The sequence below is a fragment of the Vigna angularis genome, chromosome 4 (genome assembly GCF_016808095.1).
Source record: "Vigna angularis cultivar LongXiaoDou No.4 chromosome 4, ASM1680809v1, whole genome shotgun sequence".
Lineage (NCBI taxonomy): Eukaryota > Viridiplantae > Streptophyta > Magnoliopsida > Fabales > Fabaceae > Vigna > Vigna angularis.
Window position 1 is genome coordinate 473,667 of NC_068973.1, and position 20,765 is coordinate 494,431.

Sequence of the window (20,765 nt, forward strand, 5' to 3'; positions counted from 1 at the left end):
GACTTTTGGGTCCTGTAATCGATTACATTGATTTGGTAATCGATTACAGAGTGTTGAAATCGTGACCCCTGCAGGACTTGAAATGAGTAGGCAGAAAACGTACTGGTAATCGATTACGACATTTCGATAATCGATTACCAGGTTTGTTGTGTTGCAAGAAGCGTTCGGTCTTGATGATGTTTATTCTCAGTTAGTGATCGTTCATAGGGAACGTTCGTTCTCGATGATGTTTATCCTCAGGAAGTACTCGTCAAAGGTAGTGTTCGGACTTGATGAGGCTTGATCTTTGAGCGTTCACCCAAACAGTAGTCGATTCAATATGATGTTCGGTTTTAGCGTTCGGCCTAATAGTATTTAATCCAAGATGGTGTTCGGTTTTGGCGTTCGGCCTAATAGTGTTGAATTCAATATGGTGCTCAGTTTTAGCGTTCGGCCTAATAGCGTTGAATCTAATATAGTGCTCGGTTATAGCGTTCGGCAAATAGTGTTCGACCGAATAGTGTTCGGCCAAGTAGTGATCGCCCAAATAGTGTGTTGAGTCTCTGCGGATACTGAGGTTCGAGTGTGATGGTAATCGATTACACAAGTCTGGTAATCGATTACCAGTGCGATTTTGGCATACTGATTTGAAGTCGTGCAGGGGGTCACGATTTCAACACTCTGTAATCGATTATCATTACATTGTAATCGATTACGGTCATCAAAAGTCGTTTTTGGGGTGCACGACTTCACCACTGTAGATATGAATAGTGTGAAGTCGTGCAGGGGGCACGACTTCTTCAATTGAAGTCGTTTGGGCCCTACGACTTTTCCATTTTCGTAATTTTGGTTGAATTTGTCCATTTTGATAATATTAAAGGCAAATATGCTGGTGCAAAAACCACAAATTTGTGGTGGAAAAGTTGAGGTGGAGCTGCAAATTCATGATGGAAAGATCGAACTAGAACTAGATATACGGTGGAAAGACCAAACTGAAGCTAAAGATCCATAATAGAAAGCCAGGCTGAAGTTGGAAATGTATAATAGAAGGACTTATAGTTGTGAATTTGTGTTCGTGTAGTGGTGTTGATACAGTGGTAGATCATCTCTTCTCATGTTTTACTACAATCTCCTTTCTCAACATTTTCACCTTGTGATTGGGACCACACATGTCACGTAAAAATTAATCTAAAGCGACACGTAGCGAGTACGAACCCAGATGTTTGAACATGCATAGGTTCCTTCTCAGCTCATGATTATAAACGCATGTTACCCTCAAACGTCAACCTTCCTCTGCTCTGTACTCGACTTTATTTATAGCAACCACAAACATAAAGAGTTCTGAAAAACATAACAAAAACTCGCTCTCACAAAAGCAACTCTGCTGCATGATGTGCTTGAAGAGGATGTCGCAGTTATCCTTCAAACCAACTGCTTTTCTTCTGTTCATCCTAGGTTTCTACGTCGCATTCTCTACTCCGGAGGATCCCATCAACTGCTCCTCACACAACACAAACTGCACCGTCACTAACTCCTATGGTACATTCCCTGATCGAAGCATCTGTGAAGCACAAAAGGTGTTTTACCCCACACAGGAAGAAGATCTTCTCAGAGTGGTTGCATCAGCCTCTCGAAACGGAAAGAAGATGAAAGTTGCGACCCGTTTCTCCCACAGCATCCCCAAGTGGGTGTGCCCTGAAGGTCAGAATGGGTGGCTAATAAGCACCAAATATCTGAACCGGGTAATGGAAATTGACGCCGAGCAAAGGACGGCGAGGGTGCAGAGTGGCGTGACGTTGAAGCAGCTGGTGGAGGAGGCAGCGAAGGCGGGCTTGGCCTTGCCATACACGCCGTACTGGTGGGGTTTGACGATGGGGGGCATTTTGGGGACAGGAGCTCATGGAAGCAGTTTGTGGGGGAAAGGAAGTGCGGTTCATGAACAGGTGATGGAGATTAGAATTGTTACGCCTGCACCTCCTGAACATGGATATGCCAAGCTTCATATTCTTACAGAAGAAGATCAGCATCTCAATGCAGCAAAAGTCTCACTCGGCTTGCTTGGGGTCATTTCACAGGTACGTATGATACCATGCATGCACCATTTCCTCCTTCAACTTCCTTTTCCTCTTTATCTTTTTGTTTCTTTTAATCTAATCAACTTTTACTTTCAAGTTTTGAACCTTCTGATCATCACATTCTTTTTACTCAATCACTTTTTAATGTGTGTTTCTCACGGTGATGTGATTCATATATAATGTTTTGTTTTTAAGTTAATATACATTACCAAGAACATACTATCTTTTATTACGGATTATCTGTCACTGTGTAGCACCTTCCTAGAATACAGCCAAAACATGTGAACAAGAAATTGGTACGTTAACGTGTCAGAAAAACTAGGGGATTTACACAATAAATAAAAGAAAATAGTAAAAAATTGTTCTACTGTGAAAAAGATTCGTACAAGGCATACACGAGACTAATTAGTCTAACAACAAATAAAATATAGGTAATCAAGTCATAATTAGTTTACGTGATAATTGTATGGATCCAAGCCTTGTAACGAAACAGAGTTTGTTCAAATGAGAAATAATGAATTACTTCTTGTTTGAAGCCATCAATTATGATGACATCATCAGCATTGATGAAATAATAAACAGAGACTTATCACTTTTGTGAATATTTGCGATATTATGTTGGACAAATGCTGCATTGCAATCTGTAATCTGTAATAATATACAAAGGAGAAGAAGCATTACTATTATTAGAAAAATAAATGAGTACCATACAAAGGAGAAATAGAAGCATTACTTTAATTAAGATTTTTTTTGTTTGACAATATTAAATATTGTCTGTTTAATTTAATTTATCCTCCTGTCTATTCAATAAACTTTTTATTTTATTTATTAACTTTTAATTGAATAAATTATACTTCTATCTTTGTGTAAAATTCTGCTGTTTTAATTCCTCAAAAAAATATTCTATCCTCGCAAACCGTCTTCTTTATAAGTTGCTATTTAAATGATTTGGAGAACCAAAAGTAATACATTTTAAAATTAAGGAAACTAAAAATAGATTTTTTTGTGTGGAGAATTTAAAATTGAACTTTACATATTTTAAAAAACAATTTTATCTATAATTAAATGGTGTATATTTGGATGTACACGGAAATTTCTTTTCAACGTACGTCTTAATTGTGACACTACATTTTTGTTGGGAAAATGATTATGATACAAAATGCTGATTTGTATATGAATTTTGCAGATTACTTTCAAACTTGAACCTCTGTTCAAGCGATCCATTACATATGTTACCGAAAACGATTCAAATTTGGAGAATCAAGTCATAACATTTGGACAAGAACATGAGTTTGCAGATATAATTTGGTACCCAAATCAACACAAGGCTGTATACCGTGTTGATGATCGTGTTCCAATTCATACATCAGGCAATGCTGTTTACGATTTCATCCCTTTCCGTTCCACTCCTGCAACTCAATTACAACTCCTCAGAACCACAGGCGAGTTTTTCTTAATTCACTACACAATGCATGTAAACTACTACTCAGTGTTACATACTAACATCGTGCTTGATTCAGTATTTGGAAAGCATAAATGTGAAAACTTAGTTGATAGATATTGATTTTGGACTTTCACCCAAAAGCGATGAATCTCCTTTTTAGGTTGATATGATTAACTTATTGATTGCTTTTGTGAGTCCATGCAATAGTTTTATACTAACATCTCTTAAAATTTTCTGATGAAAATAATAGTTTCCCTTTTATGTTTTTTGACTACAGAGGAAGCTGTGGAGTTTACTGGTGATGCAGAGGGGAAATGCTTAGTTGCAAAGACTGCAACCAATGCCCTTATAGCCACTGCTTATGGACTAACTAACAACGGTGCTGAATTCATCTAATCTATTTCATTCAAATGAGCACTAAGAATTGTCTGTATAATATGAATAAAATCACATAACTCTACAATTGGAAGTTGCAGGTTTAGTCTTCTCCGGATTCCCTGCAGTTGGATTTCATAACCAGATTCAGGCTTCTGGGTCATGCCTGGGCAGTGATAGGAATACAAAGACAGCAACATTATGTCCCTGGGACTCTAGAATCAAAGGAGAGTTCTTTCACCAAACAGCATTTAGCATTGGGTTGTCTGTGGTAAATAACTTTATTGAAGATTTGAAAAAGCTGGTTGAATTGGAACCAAAGGCATTTTGTGGCATAGAGATGTACAACGGGATTCTGATGCGTTATGTGAAGGGTTCAAGTGCATACCTAGGGAAACAGGAAGATGGCGTAGACTTTGATATCACATACTACCGTAGCAAAGACCCAATGGCTCCTAGGCTGTACGAAGACATTATTGAAGAGGTTGAGCAGATAGGGATTTTCAAATATGGAGGTTTACCCCATTGGGGTAAGAACAGGAATGTGGCATTTGAAGGAGTGATGAACAAGTACAAAAATGCAGACAAGTTTCTGAAGGTGAAAGATGAGTATGATCCAGAAAGGCTATTCTCCAGCGAGTGGACAGACCAAGTTCTTGGTCTGAAAGAAGGGTTGATGGTATCAAAGGATGGGTGTGCATTAGAAGGTCTATGCATATGCTCCAATCACAATCATTGTGCACCAACCAAAGGCTACTTTTGCAGACCAGGCAAAGTCTACAAGGAAGCAAAAGTTTGTGCTGGTTCAGGCTCTTAAGATGCAACAAGTTTCAAATGACTTTCAACAAACAACATATCTGCATAGTTGAAGAGAAATAAATAAAAGAAGATATATAATAATAAACGTGGAGTGGCTAATCTCTCAGCACACCACATTACGTAAAGAAACCTTATATGATTATCAACTGAATAGTTGGCCATCAACCTTGAACAGTTCAAAACAGATCATTTGCTTACTTGTCACTATGACATGTTGTTATATATTATATATGCACAACCAAAAAAACAATTATTATCGACGGCCAAAATCCTTCGGAAACGGCCAAAAGCCTTCGGTAATGCGATTTTTCCGACGGACAAATGACCGTCGGTAATATCGTTGTCGGTAACATTTACCGACGGCTTTTGGCCGTCGGTATTTACCGAAGGCCAAAAGCCTTCGGTAAATACGTCGATCTGGTTCATCTTCTTCCTCTTTCCCCTTCTCCTGTATCCTTCGTTTTTCAGTTTTTTTTACCCAAATTTCTTCATTCCTAAACCAAAACAACAATTTTATTCATTCCAAAACCAAAATCAGAGGCTACACTTCGGTTCTTTAATTGTTTTAGAAACCCTAAAATTGAAAAAATCCCAAATGGCAGTGAAGCTTGCACGGTGGTGTTCTCCCATGGCAACGGTGGTGCTCTCCAGCGACGGCAGTGGCGCTTCACCCACGGCAGCGGCGCTTCTCCCACGGCAGCGGCGCTTCTCCCACGGCAGCGGCGCTTCTCCCACGGCAGCAGTGGCGTCCTCCCACGGCAGCGGCGCTTCTCCCACGGCAGCAGCGCTTCTCCCACGGCAGCGGCACTTCTCCCACGGTAGCGGCGCTTCTGCCACAACAGCGGTGGCGTCCTCCCACGGCAGCGGTCGCGTCCTCCCAAAGGCAGCGGTGGCGTTCTCCCAGCGGCACCGGTGACAGTGTGGGAAGATGGTTGCACAGCTGAGAAAAATGGGGGCAGAGAAGGTGAGAAAAGGTGAGAAATATAGCAGAGAAAGCGATTTGTGAGTGATAAAAATGTATAAACTTTGCGCAGAGAGAGTGAAAAAATGGGCGGGAATTTTGCCACTCTTTTTACCGAAGGCTTTACCGAAGGCTTTTGGCCGTCGATAATTACCGACGGCTTTACCAAAGGATTTTGGCCGTCGGTAATTACCGAAGGCCCATATCCGTCGGTAAAATATATTTTTTTTCATCCGTCGATAAAAAGCCGTCGGTAATTCCATGTTTTATTGTAGTGATGGGGAATTAAAGAAGAGCAAGTAGATTAATATTTAAGCGACATTAAGATAAATAATCAGAACTTTTGAGGGATGAAAACATTAAGAAGTGTACCACTTTGAGTTCTCTTCTAATTTCATATATGAATGCCGATAATTATACACAGCAGAAATATTTGAAGTCTTATTAATGACTTACTATAGTAGATATTTGTAGAACTGACATTAATCAAACTCAGTACAAGTCTATAAATATTATAGTAAGTCTCATGTACTCCTAAATCTAACATATGGTAAGTGAGTATTTTTTTTTTCAGTTTTTCTCCACTCATAATATATAATATTACATGCACATAACAACTTAATTACCATTTTCAAACAAAATAATTTCATTAACTTTATCTCACAAACATTATCCAAAAAAATCCTTCTGTATCATATTATGTTTAAACAAAAAAATTCTATCATTTAAGGATTTCTACATACCCTATAAAAAAAATTCTACAACTTGATTTCTACATACAAATTATTATTATTTTTTAATTTTTATCATATAAGCAATAAATCATATTTTTTAATTAGTATTAATTTCACTGTATAATCAACATAAAGTACTAAACCATAATTTTTTTAATTAGTATTATTAACAAAATTCACTATATCAACCTTTTAAAAAAAACTCTAAACCTTTAAATGGCATCGTAGCAATTCTCTTCGGTTTTTTCATTGAAACGGAATTTATGGCATAATTTAATTCAAATTTCTATTTACCAACTTTAATATAAGAATGTAGTATTTCTTGTAGAAATATATAGCATCATTTGTATTCATTTCCTAAATGCAAGTGTGTGATTTCCATTAATATACAGTGCGAACTTGCGTTGGAGATAACACCAAAAATATTAAAGGATATAATTATTTTTGTTGAACAGACCAAATTGTCAAAAATGACAGCAATTCAATTAATAATATTGCTAAATGCACTATTGAATTCCACGATATCTAATCCAAGTCATGGGACTTCTTCTAATAATTAAATATTATACATGTTCACATCTATATCGTGTGATTTACGAAAATAACTCTTGTATACTAAATAAACTTTGCTTTCCGCATAAAAACTTCATTTCATTTAAGCATGGTTAGCTCTAATAAAAGATGGAGTGGCAATTGATGAATGAAAAAAATGCACATAGTATTGTATATTTATTTTTTATATAGACATTAAATATTTGAAATCATTAAATAACAATAGAATAAAGATAATATTAAACTTTTTAAATTTGTTAGGAGAATGAAGATAAACATGTACATATATACCTTTTATTTCTTCATAATTATTTATATTTTTAATTGTTAAAGACATATCAATTTATTTGGAATTTGTATAACTACTTATTTTGATAAAATAATGTGTTTTGATATTAAACTTTTTACAATATTATCATTACTTTTATTTTTATTATTATAAAAAATGGTTAATTAATAAATATTAGGATTGACACAAGTACAAAAACGGACATACACTACAAAAATAATATATTTTAGCAGAGGTTATTTTTCGGCGGTTTTGAAAATTCCCAAAACTTTCCGACGATTTATAACTAAAATCGCCGCTAAAGTTTTTTTTTAATTTTTAAAATAAGTTTTAATCCCTAAATATCTATTCACCCTCTCCGTGCCTTCATCATTTCTCTTATTTTCCTAATTTTTCTCCAAACCCTATTTCCTCGCACATAGTCATTTTCCCCAACCCCTTCCCTGCACCATCTTCGTATTGTTCTTCTCTTACTTGGGCTGAGCATTGTGTTCGTCGTCGAGGCATCGTGGTGTTCTGGCGTGTTCTCCCTGGGAAATTAAACTATAGATTCGTTCATGCGGCTTAGAATCCTGGCGAGAAATCTTTCTGATTCGTTTGTCTCCTATATCTTATTCTCGAAATTTTAATTTTGCTTTCTTCCTTCTTCCATCTATTGTTGTTTACTACTTTCATATTTGTTTGGTCTCTTTAAAAGTGTGTGTTATTTACTTGTATAATTTTACCTACCTCAACCGCATGTCTTTCCTGCCTTGGCTTTCCCTTGGAACCCCACCCTCCCTCGCGCACTTCTCTTAGAGATTGGTAGACCATTAAATCCAACGATTCCTTGCTTGGACTCATGTGTAGACAGTTGGAATGGCAGTGGCGAGGGATACGAAGGAAGGAGAGGAATCCGATGGTCTGAGAGGCGTTCTACTTTTTCGAGGAACAGATCCTCTAAGACACGAAAAGCGCCATAGAAGAAAACGGAGGTGATGCCAAAGTTGTTCTGATTTAGGGTTTATCTTCTCGCATAATCCAAAGTTGCGCTCACCACCACTGGTTTAAATTCTACACCTTCTCGAAAAGCCCTTGAAGCATTGGCGACGTCTTCGTCGTGGTCTCTCTTGCTCACACTAGAGTAACTCTTTGTTCTCTATCGCTCGTACCGCGTTGTGTGTCAAAAGAGATTGGATTTGGTCGTTGACTTCTGAACGCGGTGAGAAATCGAAGGTTGGAGTGAGTTTTAATTAATGTCGGTTTTTGTTTGTTGTTATATTGACCCAACTTTGCTCTTTGTTCTTTAAAGTTTAAAATTTGCAATTTCAGAAACCCTAGGTTGGTTTGTTCGAATCAGTTCGAGGTCCAATCGCCCTCTGCACCAGGTAATTATGAATTGGTTAGAATTGGGTTAGTTTTAATTGGATGTATAATATTACGAGAGCACATGTTGTTAATCCCATCAATATTTTTCAAATGGAGCGCCCCTTTGGACTCGTGACATTGAGGAGGAGATAGTTCCTCTCTGCAGGTAAGTTCAACTTCTTCTCCAGTTCTGGAATTTACACACCAGCTAATTACATGAAAAGTGATAAAAAAAATGTATTTGATACAGAGAGCTTTATTTATTTGTGTTCCTCTAAAAATCAGGTTTTGTGCTTCGCCCTGGATAACAACTCTTTAAATATTTTGACAATAGATGTAAGCTTTATAGTGATGTAACTCCTTAGTATTTCGTTCAACATAGTAAAAACTGAAATAAAATATTATAATACTCACATTTTGAATTCCCACCTGATCCATGTATGGCCGTTTACAGGATATGTGATGGATGCACAAGGAAGTCGTTGCCATGCAAAACTTTGACCAGCTTTGCATCCTAATCTGGGGCTACAAATATCATAATTAGCTCCTAATCTGGGGTCTACAAATTCTTTGACCAGCTTTGCATCCATAAGTGGTTTGGCCTGATCAAAGCACAACTTGGTTAGTATCTGTCTTTCTAAAGTTATTAGCATATGCAACATATACTTTTGTAATCCGGTCTTCCCTAATTAAGAATCTTAGTTGAAAGTAGTGCAGAAGATTGTTGAGAAGGTGAAGAAGCCAAGGATTTGAGTAGAGAAAGTGAAATATTGGAGGAAAAGGAGGTTGCTAAAAAGCCTGCCAAGATAAAAGAGAGTAAGCTTTCTTAAGAGCATGGTGACAGTAATTTCTGGTCCATGAAACATTTCCCATAACTAAAATATTGATGGAAGCTGTTCTGGACTTTTTTTAATTCAAGTAAAATTGTCTTGCTATTTGGGAAACTTAGAAACTAGGCATGTTGCTATATAGTAGAACAATGGTTGAAAATTATGAGAACTTGTCACATACAGGGGCTTTTTCTTATCTCTAGATTTTACTTCATTGCTGAAATTGTTGGAAACTGTAACTGAATGACGTTGTATAGGTGGCAAGTCTTCTGTCCTACTCGATGTCAAGCCTTGGGATGATGAGAGCGACATGAAGAAGCTGGGAGAGGTTGTCCGCAGTATTGAGATGCCTGGTTTATTGTGGAGCACTTATGTTCAAAGTTTCATAAACTTTTCTCTCATTCATTCTCAAAATTAACTATCCTTTTGCTACTTTCTTTACTTTTTTCCTATAAATTTGTCAAACTCTGCATAACCAGAAGAAGGTCAGAACATAGAACTTCACCAATTTTCTGGTTTAATATGTACTGCATTTGGATTTGCCTTCGAAGTTTTCATTTTCCAACAAAGTGTTGTCATGCCTTTTATACTTTGAGAATGTGTATTCAGAATTTTCAAACATGTCAAGTTCTAACTTATATTTTAGTGTAACTGTTACTCAGACACAAGACTATTCAACTTTTATATAAACTTTATGCTGATTTTACTATTTTTGAGCTCACAAGAAATTTGTTTTGTGTGGTTTTCCATGTGCTAATACAAGTTCAATTTGCTATAGCGCAAGTTGATGCTGGTCTTTCCTTGATTATGAATTGCAAGTTAGGAAGTATGTTGAGAAGATTGGTTTGTGTTTACATGACAAAGAAAAGAGGATTCTACAGTGCAAAGAGAAGCATTGGGCGGATGCAAACAATCTTTTATTATTATTATTGCTGTTTTGTTATTATTATTATTATTATTATTTTTGGTTGAATGTAGGGTATCCTTTAGCGAAGAGTCAACAACTAATTCTTTGAGGTACTAAGATTTATTTAAGAGCCGACAACCGGCATCTCCCATCAGTAGTATTCCTTACATCCATTTATTATTTTTATGTTATCTATGATAAAAATTATGCTTATCTGTTCTTATTCAAATTACATTAGGAAAGACGTATGATTTTGGGATTTTGATCATCAACAAGAATATCCTATTCAAATTACATTATACTTATTTATTTTTGTTTGACCATTCTAATATCTGACATGAGTAAAACTTGTAGCAAATCTTGACTGAATATCCTATTCATTTAGTTCTTTTGTTGGACCAGATTTGCTGAGATTTCGTCCAGTGATGATTCTGGTGAAAACAGCCCTGACATTTCTGATCACAAAGAGAAAGTGGAAGAAGTTGATACTGTTGTAAATGATCATAATAGCTCAAATATCCTTATTGAGTCAGGTATACCCTTAAAATTGTGGGTGAAAAATCTTATGTGTTTTTTCAAGCAATTATATAAACCTCGTCCCTGTATTTTGCATATCATTTCTAAGGCTATACCAAACTAGCCCAGATGCTTTAATAGTTGGTTGGTTGGATAGTTGTGTTCAACTTTAGTTTTCCTTTTGATCACCTGGCCACCTGGAATTGATAAGTTGCTTGCTCTTATATATTTTTATATTATCATTGAGTTTGTATTTTATATTCCTTAATTCACATATACAGAAAGAAACTGTAGTTTTTGACCTTGATAAGGAGGATGATGCACCGGGACATCCACTCAACCAGGAAAATAATGAGTATGTGTCTCAATCTACTTCAGTCAGTGCATCTACTAAAGTTAAGTCCAGTAATCGTGGTTCCCTTGTCCAGGCTACTATATCCACATTATTCAAGAAAGTGAATGAAAAGGTAAGCTTTTGAAACTACTAGCTTCGAAGAACAATGTTAAATTTTTTGTTCATCCCTTATTCATTTTATAAGTATATAACATTTGAATGCGTGCATTAGTCCCCCAGTTAATAAAATGGAAGAAAGTTAGGGCGTGGAAAAGGATAAAATGGAAGAACATTAGAAATTTTAGTCATTTCTTCTGGGTTGTACTGTTACCTGTGTTTTTTTTTATATACCAGTGCACACATTTTCTCTGCATTGTTTGGCATGTTTTACGTGATTCATCCTAGGTCTTTTTTGATTAATATATCCTAGGCATTGTTTGGCATGGTTTTAGTCATTTGATTAATGTTCCCAGGTGTGAACCTTTGTCAACATATCCTCACATCTATGATCTGATCCATGCAACAAACATCGAATCACTTATAAAGGATGCCTCTGCCAAAAACAGGTATTTTCATTCTAAAGTGCTAATTTGAATTCATAGACTTGGCTTTCTTCTACATTTTTTGGGGTCATGATGATGTGATTGAATTTTTGTTTATGAATTTTAAATTTCAATTGATGCTTTCAAATATCTGTTAACATGAATAATTGGATAAAGCGTTAGCAAAAACTTGCTACTACCTTAATTGACGTGTAGCTTGTTAGTTTCATCATAGTTTTGTACCAAAGTCAAGAATGCATGTGTATACAGTCATGGTTTTACTACTTAATAAACAAAAGATTATAGTCAAATGTAGTTCTAAGTTGCAGATACTAACAAAAAAAGTGAGAACATTTGTCATATTGTATCATCCTTGCAAACACAACTGTTCACATAAGTTATGAACTCACTCTGATTGCTTCATGATTTCATTGCAGATGTAACCTTATTGATGGTGGAATTGGATCGAATTTTACTCCCAGAAGGAACTGTGGTGGTGAGGGATACCCCTGAAGTAATTGAAAGAGTAACTCGTGTTGCACATGAAATAAAGTGGAAGCCCTCTATATAATAAAGAACTCAAATCACACGACAGGGAAAACATTCTAAATGCAACCAAGACCCTTGGAGGCTCTAATGCTCATCCCACTAACATAGTTGCGTAGTTTAGGTAAAATTTCATTCTCACCGTTTCGGTGGATGAGGATTTTAAGGTTACATACTCATTTTGTTTCCAACTACTATTGCATTTTTTAAGATATATAGTTTTATGTACAAATAATGTATTAAATCTTATTATACAAATTTAATGTATGAAATGAATTTTTTGTTTGTTCAATTGAATCTGTTTGTTATGAGAGTATAATGATTATAGATTGATTGAATGTCATAATATAGAAAAATAGATTGAATGAATATAAATATATAGATTTTTTTTTAAAAATGATTTTTCGGCGGTTCTGGAAAACCCCAGGTAAATATCGGTGTTTCGTGAAAACCCCTGCAAGTACAGGCGGTTTTGAAAACCTCAATAATTATCGACGATTTTTGTGAAAACCCCTACTAGTACCGGCGGTTTTGAAAACCGTCGGTAATTGTGACGCTGTTTTTTCCGGTGGTTTTTTTAACCGCGGGAAACAGATTTAGGGGGGGTTAAAACCCCTGATAACGTAAAAAATAACCCCTGGTAAAATTAGACATTTTTATAGTGATACATGAAACACACAAATTTTATATTCATTAGATATGAAAATGTGTTTTTAAATTATATGTAAATATATTTAAAAAATATATGAAATGATCATATTATATTTTTGAGAAGTATCTTGTTAGTGAAGTAATTGAATTTAGTATCCTTACAAAAAAGTCAATTCTCATAAAAACTACAACTCGTATATCGAATGGTGAAGCTCCAACGCCTCCAACGCAACAACCGTTTGGTACTACGATCTTATTTTCTTATTAGCAAAATAAAACCACATTTAAAAGACATTGGGCCACAATTGGGTCAATCCTAATCAAAGGTCCATTTCGAAATCTATAAATACAGAGGTAGGAGGTGGTATTTATTTAACATTTAAGACTTCATTGTTATAACCGATTGGTAACCTAAGACTAAATTGAACGTCGAAGTACCTTTAGCATGAATTCACCACTCAAATCTAGACTGTGGAGAGAGGAAGACGATAAACTCAAAAGAGAGTAAAATGACTAAGTAAAAATTACATGAAACACACAAATTTTATATCCATTAAATATGAAAATGTATGTCTCGATCTTATGTTCTGAAACAAGAAGTATAAGTTTAGATGTTTCAAAGTCTCAACATGTGAAACAAGATATATAAAGATAAATTTATAAGAAATGTTTGAATAATTTCAAATGTTTGAATAATTTCAAATGATTGAGAGCAATTCCTTTAAACAGATTTGTATATATATTTGTACATATTGAATAACATTGATAAAGTTTTTTCTTATGTAACTAATCAAAAGACAATAAATTTGTAAATGAAAAATGGTTGTTGAATAAGTATAATAAAACTTTTTCCAAGTGATTTAAAGACAAATTTGTTATATGTGGTGCCAAGAAATTAAAATAATTAGCACGGGAACCTCATAATTTGATGATACACTTGAGGAGGAGTCCAAACATTTTACTAGTTCCATAGATAACAATTTTTTTATGTCAATTTTTTTTATATAACCAACATTAAAAAATTATTCATAAAAATGCCAATTAAACGTAGATGGTACCATATAAATTGAATTTCTTGGTTAATTTGGAATCATTAAAATATCTTTAGAAGTTGATTACCTCCAAATTAAAATACTTACTCCAAATCTGAAATAAAGTTTGCAACAACACTATAGTGCGTATTATTATGAGGGGAAATTTACATTGTTTGATCTAACAAGAAATGTGGTATATAAAGATAATAATTTTATCTCGACTTTTATCAAACAAAACAATTAATTACTTAAAAAGATTTTTTAATTATGAGTAAACTAATCACACTAAACCTATAAACCTGAATTTAAATTACAAGTAGACTGAGTTTACTTGTATTACTCAATATGGGATGCAGACTGAGATAACGTGCGGTACATTGAAATTTGAAAAACAGTATCAAATTGTAAAGTTGTAGGTAATAGTCAAGCATTGACCTTAGCAAATGGTTGTATAAATAGTCAGCACAAACAGGGTGAGTAGATGAAAACATCAAAAAGATGAAGGAACAAGTTTTAAGGTTTGTGTTCTTACTGATATGTGTCGGTGGAGTGATTGCAACTCCTCCAGAAGATCCGATCCGGTGTGCTTCAAAAAACACAAACTGCACCATCACCAACACCTATGGCATCTTCCCCGACAGAACCACTTGCCGCGCGGCCGAGGTTGTCTACCCCACCTCGGAGGAGGAGCTGGTATCCGCGGTGGCCTCAGCTTCTAAAAACAAAAGAAAAGTGAAAGCCGCAACGCGCTTTTCCCACAGCATAACCAAGCTGGCTTGTCCTGATGGCGAAAACGGGTTGCTGATAAGCACTAAGAATCTGAACAAGATACTGAACGTCGACCCGAAGGGAAGGACAATGACAGTGCAGAGTGGCGTGTCGTTGAGACAGATCATCACGGCGGCCGGAGAGAATGGTTTGGCCTTGCCTTATGCGCCGTACTGGTGGGGTTTAACCATTGGTGGAATGATGGGAACAGGTGCTCATGGAAGCACGTTGTGGGGCAAAGGAAGCGCCGTTCATGAGTATGTGGTAGAGTTGAGAATCGTTACTCCTGCTGGACGTGAAGATGGCTATGCTAAGGTTCGAACCCTTAACCAATCTCACCCCTCTCTCGATGCAGCCAGAGTTTCCCTCGGGGTTCTTGGAGTTCTTTCTCAGGTATACATATGTCATTCTTTCGTAAGGTTATAATACTAATCAAAATAATTCATTAATTTTATATATTTAAAGATAGAAGGATAATGATTCACACACCTAAATCTTTTACGTTCACCTAAATTTGTTACATTCACTTGACACTATCTTTACTTATTTTTTACTATTTTCTTTCTTAAAAAAATATAAAACTTTACACTTTTACGAACATTTTACTCTTGTATCATGTGTTAAATGAATGTAAAAGTGTGTTATGGTACCATTTCTCAATATCAAATAACTCATTTATCCAAAATATAGTGTTAAAGGAGTGAGAAGAGATAAGGTAAATTTAGAATATATATAAAAATTGTTTTTGTGTTGAAAGTTTCAGATTAATTAAAGATAAAGTTAATTTAAAGTATATAAGCGCCTACATAACTCATAAGCTGATTTTGTGGTTTTACGAAAAAAAATATTCTTGATCTTATTTGCTATTGAGGAATTGATCTTCTGTGAGTGATTTATAATGTCAAAAAATCTATTTTAATTTTATTTACTTTTTTTATGGAAAACATCTCTTTCAATTTACATTGACTCTGGTTCTTGTCATTTTAAAATGGCAACAAGATTGATGTGTAATTTTAATTTGAATTAGTCAATAATTTCGGCAAAATTTCAAATCTTAAAAGATCTAACTAATAGTATACTTTTTAATAACCAATTGTATGCCAAGTCAAATCTTTCTAATTATGCACCAATATTTTTTCACCTCTATAAAAGTCATAAAGCCTTTCCTATCTTGAATCAATGCAGCTAAGATAAAACCAAGAATTTCACCCTCCTCCTTCAAAATATGATAATTATTTACATTTTACTGTATATTCTATTTCATCTCAGTACTGAATATACTTCCCTTAAGAACATACTATTGAATTAAAAAAAAAAAAACTTAAAAATCTAATGATTGAAAAATATAACTAAATCAAATTTTACCTTTTTCAAATATATATGAATGGTATAACTATGCTTCCACAATCACCAGTTTGATTTACAGTTTTATATATACAGGTTACCCTAAAATTGGAGCCTCTCTTCAAGCGATCCGTTACATATATCACCAAAGATGATACAGATTTAGGAGATGAACTTGTTACTTTTGGAAGAAAACATGAGTTTGGTGATGTAATATGGTACCCAAGTCAGAAAAAGGCTGTCTATAGAATTGATGACCGTGTATCTGTTAATGAATCTGGAAATGGCTTATACAATTTCTTTCCATTTCGTTCCACAGCCTCAGCAGCATTAGCTGTTGTTAGATCAACAGGTTCCAGATAGATATATCTGTTCATAATTTTTCTATTCTTCCATGATCTATATCAGTGCATGCATTTTATATTTCTTTCATCTTGAACGTACTTTTGGAAAGATCAATCCAAACACAGTTATATATTATTTAACTTCAAGTGTGTTCTTCTTTAATCAAGTGCATGCATGTTTACAAGAATAAAAAAATAAAGAAAAGGACAATCATTAATAGATATCGTTATTTAACTTCAATAGTCTTCTTCTTAACAAATCCGATCACTTGTTTTTCGAGATTGGCAAATTTTCTGCTTATAATAGTTGTTTCTTCACATCTTCATTTAACAGAGGAACTTCAAGAAGCAACACGCGATGATAATGGGAAGTGTGTCGGTGCGAAGTTGATAACTGCACTACTGTCAGGCATTGCTTATGGGTTGACTAACAATGGTACTGATTTGAGTAAAAAATAAATAAATTTCAGATTAAAATAAAAGAATATAAATCTATTTTAAACATATGATTATGATGATGCAGGTATCTTTGTTGGGTATCCTGTTGTTGGATTTAGCAACAGGATGCAAGCATCAGGAACATGTTTAGATAGTTTGAACGATGGATTGATTACGGCATGTCCATGGGATTCAAGAATAAAAGGGGAGTTCTTTCATCAAACTGCGTTTAGCATTTCCCTGTCTGTAGTAAAAAACTTCGTGGAAGATGTGCAGAAACTTGTTGAGTTGGAGCCAAAGTCATTGTGTGGGTTAGAAACAGCGAATGGAATCCTTATGCGCTATGTTACAGTTTCCAGCGCTTACCTTGGAAAATCAGAAGACGCTGTGGATTTCGACATCACCTACTATCGCAGTAAAGATCCAATGGCTCCTAGGCTTTTCCAAGATATACTTGAAGAAATAGAACAGATTGGATTGTTCAAATACGGAGGATTACCCCACTGGGGCAAAAATAGAAACTTAGCGTTTCTTGGAATAATCAAAAAGTATAATAATGCAGAGAAATTTTTGAAGGTTAAAGAAGAGTATGACCCAGATGGGATCTTCTCGAGCGAGTGGACAGATCAAATGCTTGGACTTAGAGAAGGAGTGACAGTATTTAAGGATGGGTGTGCAATGGAAGGGATGTGCATTTGCTCAGAAGATAGACACTGTGCACCAAAGAAGGATTACTTATGCAGACCAGGGAAAATTTATAAGGAAGCTAGGGTTTGCACTCGTGTTTCTAAGAAAACCAAAAAAGCAGAAGATTTTAAGGACGAGTTATAAAGCACTGTAGTTTTGCTTCAGCAGTTATCAGTTCCCATGAAACAATCTTATTACTTCCTCCATCTCAATAAAACTTATGTCTGTCATTTAATTTGTTAGCAGTTATTGTTTATTCCGATTACGCTATAATGTTATCACAGTCCGCAGATCAATGAATTGATGACTCAATCTACACAGGTTCTTTTAGGCTGTGTTCTTTTTAATTGATTTAAGGGAGATGATTTGGGGGAGATGATTTGAGTGGATTTGAGTGGATTTGAGGGTAATTTTTTTGTTGTTTTTTTGAGTGGATTTGAGGTTAATTGTGAGTGGATTTGGAAGGAAAGTTTTTGAGAATTAGTATAGGATTTGATTGATGTGATTGATTTTAAAAATTAGTTTAATTGGTAGAAAATATAGATTACCAAATTGCCCTTCTTATAAAAGTATTATAAAATATTATTTTGTAATGTTATATTTAATTGTAAAAAAGTTTATAAAGAGAAAAAAAATTATTAATAATTGTTAAAAATATTGTTTAAAAATTATAAAAATTATAATGTAGTAAAATAAATATATTTTAAAATGTTTAGGGAAATTGTAACATAATTTAAGATTTGAAAGTCACATACAAACCAAAATAACAACCATTACAGTCATGGAATATATTATCGGAAATAAAATGAACTTAATCATCTAAATGGTGAAGAATGGAGTTCACATTTTGATTTAGGTTAGCAAATTGACGGTTCATGTCTAGGGAAAGGTTTGCCAAGTTATCTTCAATACGTTGTACCCGCACCTGCATTTGTTCCATACCCTGCATCCTATGTCTCAAGTCTTGTACTCCTTCCCACATTTGATTTATCATGTTAGCATTTGATAGAGGTGGAGGAGGCTGCACAGGGTTTTGATGAGGGTGTGGTTGGTCTTCTTCTTCATCATCATCCAGATCGTGTTGCCAAATAATTAAAACATACTGCAATAATGTAAAATACTTACCTGTTCAACACGTATATGGACACTTGAACTTGAAGATGCTTTCACCAATGAACCACACAGGAACCTCTTTCCTATAAAAGCAAGTGAAAAAAAATTGGGTCAATAACTCATACTACACTAATCACAACTCATTAGTATATGCTATCACAACACAACTCATTAGTATATGCTTGGATTTTTAACAGAGAAAACCAAAATCGCAATTCATTAGAGATAACCAAAACTCCAATTCATTTGAAATAATGTTCAATACTTACCTCTTGAACACGTTAAACACCTATATGAACTTTGACCAAGATCTAAGCAACCACACAGGGAACTATTTCCTACGAAAGCAAGAAAAAAAAGGGGTTAATAACTCATACTTCTCCAATCCAACTCATGATACTTTGCTTTCATTTTCAACAGACAAAACCAAAACAACAATTAATTTTATATTCTCATACAATAGAAAATGATGTTCTTCGTTGACCTCCACCAGATTTGGTATCTTTGGATTACCAAATCTGCACCACCTTCACGCTTCTTGCTCCACCACGATAAACACCGCAATTCCTAGTGAACACCTGCATCACAAAGCCACTGTCAGACCATGATAGATCACCCACTACAATCCACTCCTCATATAATCAGTCCATAGTGTGCTTCTCCATCATTGTTTCAACAGAACTCTATCTTCCCTCTCCACCTTCTTATCTGTCACATGGTCTCGGCCACCCTCACGTCCTCCATAACTCCCTGCCAATCAATATAAACCCTAAACATAACTCTTCTTAACCACTGAAATCCACCATGCACCAACGTCTCTCTCCCACTTCGCGCAACAACCACCAACACTCTTCCATCCATTACAGCACCTCTGCAGCCCTCCACTGACCAACATACGTTTACCTTTACTTTCTTCTTTCTGCAAATTGGTTAACATATAAGCATATGTCCCCTCAACCCTTTCATGATGCACACTGCCTCACAAAATTGTGACATGCATCTTCCGAATCATCACCCATCCACAACCACCTCTCTGCACCCAGAAAAACAAGCCCCTCAACACCCAGCTATTCAAGCCCCTAAACGTGCACAACCACCTCTTGAAGCCCCTCAACACCCACCTCATGAAGCCCCTCAACGTGCAGAACAACCTCTCTGCACCCAGCTCTTGAAGCCCCTCAACACCCACATCTTGAAGCCCCTCAAGTGCACCAGCCAGCAGCAAGGAAAGAGCCACCAGGGAAGCTCTGTAATCGGTTACCACTTCACGTAACCGATTACAGAAATGCATGCATTTCTTCAGCTTTCTGTAACCGCAACACCCAGCCTTGTAACCGGTTACGCGACATTGTTCACCATCTTCTCCAACACGCCCTGGACTTTCTTCATCTTCAACAACCACGTCCTCCATTCCACCAACACGCAGATCGTGCTTCTTCGTCCTCTTACACAACCTGCAAATCAAAACAAAATTAAACCCTATGATAAACCACCAAGGTATGTTACTCACCTAGCACTTGCTGTTCTTCTTCTCTGGAAAACCTTCTTCTCTTCTCTTAGCTTACACCGCACAACTATCTCTTTGCACACAGCTTACAACACTGCCAACCGATTTATCATTCTTACCACTCAATAAATAACATCACCTACCAAACCAACCGCGTTTGAATTCTCACGGCTCAATGCCAATTCTGCAATGTAACTGTTTGATGCAGGAATCTTTACTGTTTAATGGCTGTTTCAACCTTATCAGCAGCTCAGGAATCTTTCAGGCCACGCCCCCAGCTTTCTCGTGCATGCACAGTGCAAAAGTAAATGCTGTATTGGATTTGTTTGATATGTAATCGGTTACCCTTAACTATAATCGATTATGTGGTGCACAGCTTTTCATCAGCAGGATTCATATTGGAATTTAATATAATGGCAAGGGCACACTGGACATTTCCGTTTAATTCATCGCAAATCTTCTCACTTTCGCGGGTGATAAAAATGGGACGTATCCTTCAAATCCGTCCGCGCAAATCGTCGCTGATCACCTCAAACGAACAAGACTCGTTGCTTAATTCATCGCTCGCTAATTCGCATGAACAGGAAATTCCGTTCATGCGAACACAGCCTTATGCAAACTATACACGT

The 20,765-nt window shown here is 35.7% G+C and overlaps 2 protein-coding genes across 2 annotated transcripts; both read left to right on the forward strand.

Moving 5' to 3' along the window:
- Positions 1–1,281: 1,281 nt before the first annotated feature.
- LOC108322273 (L-gulonolactone oxidase 2) lies at positions 1,282–4,942 on the forward strand. The gene is made up of 4 exons (XM_017554299.2): positions 1,282–2,054; positions 3,241–3,496; positions 3,776–3,877; positions 3,975–4,942. Exons 1-4 carry the CDS (start codon positions 1,368–1,370, stop codon positions 4,688–4,690), a joined length of 1,761 nt encoding a protein of 586 aa, XP_017409788.1. The 5' UTR covers positions 1,282–1,367; the 3' UTR covers positions 4,691–4,942.
- A 9,420-nt stretch (positions 4,943–14,362) lies between these two features.
- On the forward strand, positions 14,363–17,830 carry LOC108322237 (probable L-gulonolactone oxidase 6). Its single transcript, XM_017554261.2, has 4 exons — positions 14,363–15,096; positions 16,144–16,399; positions 16,726–16,827; positions 16,915–17,830. The coding sequence occupies exons 1-4, from the start codon at positions 14,434–14,436 to the stop codon at positions 17,658–17,660; spliced, it is 1,767 nt and encodes a 588-aa protein (XP_017409750.1). The 5' UTR covers positions 14,363–14,433; the 3' UTR covers positions 17,661–17,830.
- The last annotated feature ends 2,935 nt before the right edge of the window (positions 17,831–20,765 follow it).

What these genes read in the sequence shown, in the direction of transcription:
- LOC108322273 (XM_017554299.2), top strand. Translation starts at nt 1,368, where the DNA reads ATGATGTGCTTGAAGAGGATGTCGCAGTTATCCTTCAAACCAACTGCT. An exon ending in ACAACTCCTCAGAACCACAG is followed by an intron (nt 3,497 to 3,775) that starts GCGAGTTTTTCT and finishes TTTTGACTACAG; the next exon opens with AGGAAGCTGTGGAGTTTACT. An exon ending in TTATGGACTAACTAACAACG is followed by an intron (nt 3,878 to 3,974) that starts GTGCTGAATTCA and finishes TGGAAGTTGCAG; the next exon opens with GTTTAGTCTTCTCCGGATTC.
- LOC108322237 (XM_017554261.2), top strand. Translation starts at nt 14,434, where the DNA reads ATGAAGGAACAAGTTTTAAGGTTTGTGTTCTTACTGATATGTGTCGGT. An exon ending in TTCTTGGAGTTCTTTCTCAG is followed by an intron (nt 15,097 to 16,143) that starts GTATACATATGT and finishes TTATATATACAG; the next exon opens with GTTACCCTAAAATTGGAGCC. An exon ending in AGCTGTTGTTAGATCAACAG is followed by an intron (nt 16,400 to 16,725) that starts GTTCCAGATAGA and finishes TTCATTTAACAG; the next exon opens with AGGAACTTCAAGAAGCAACA.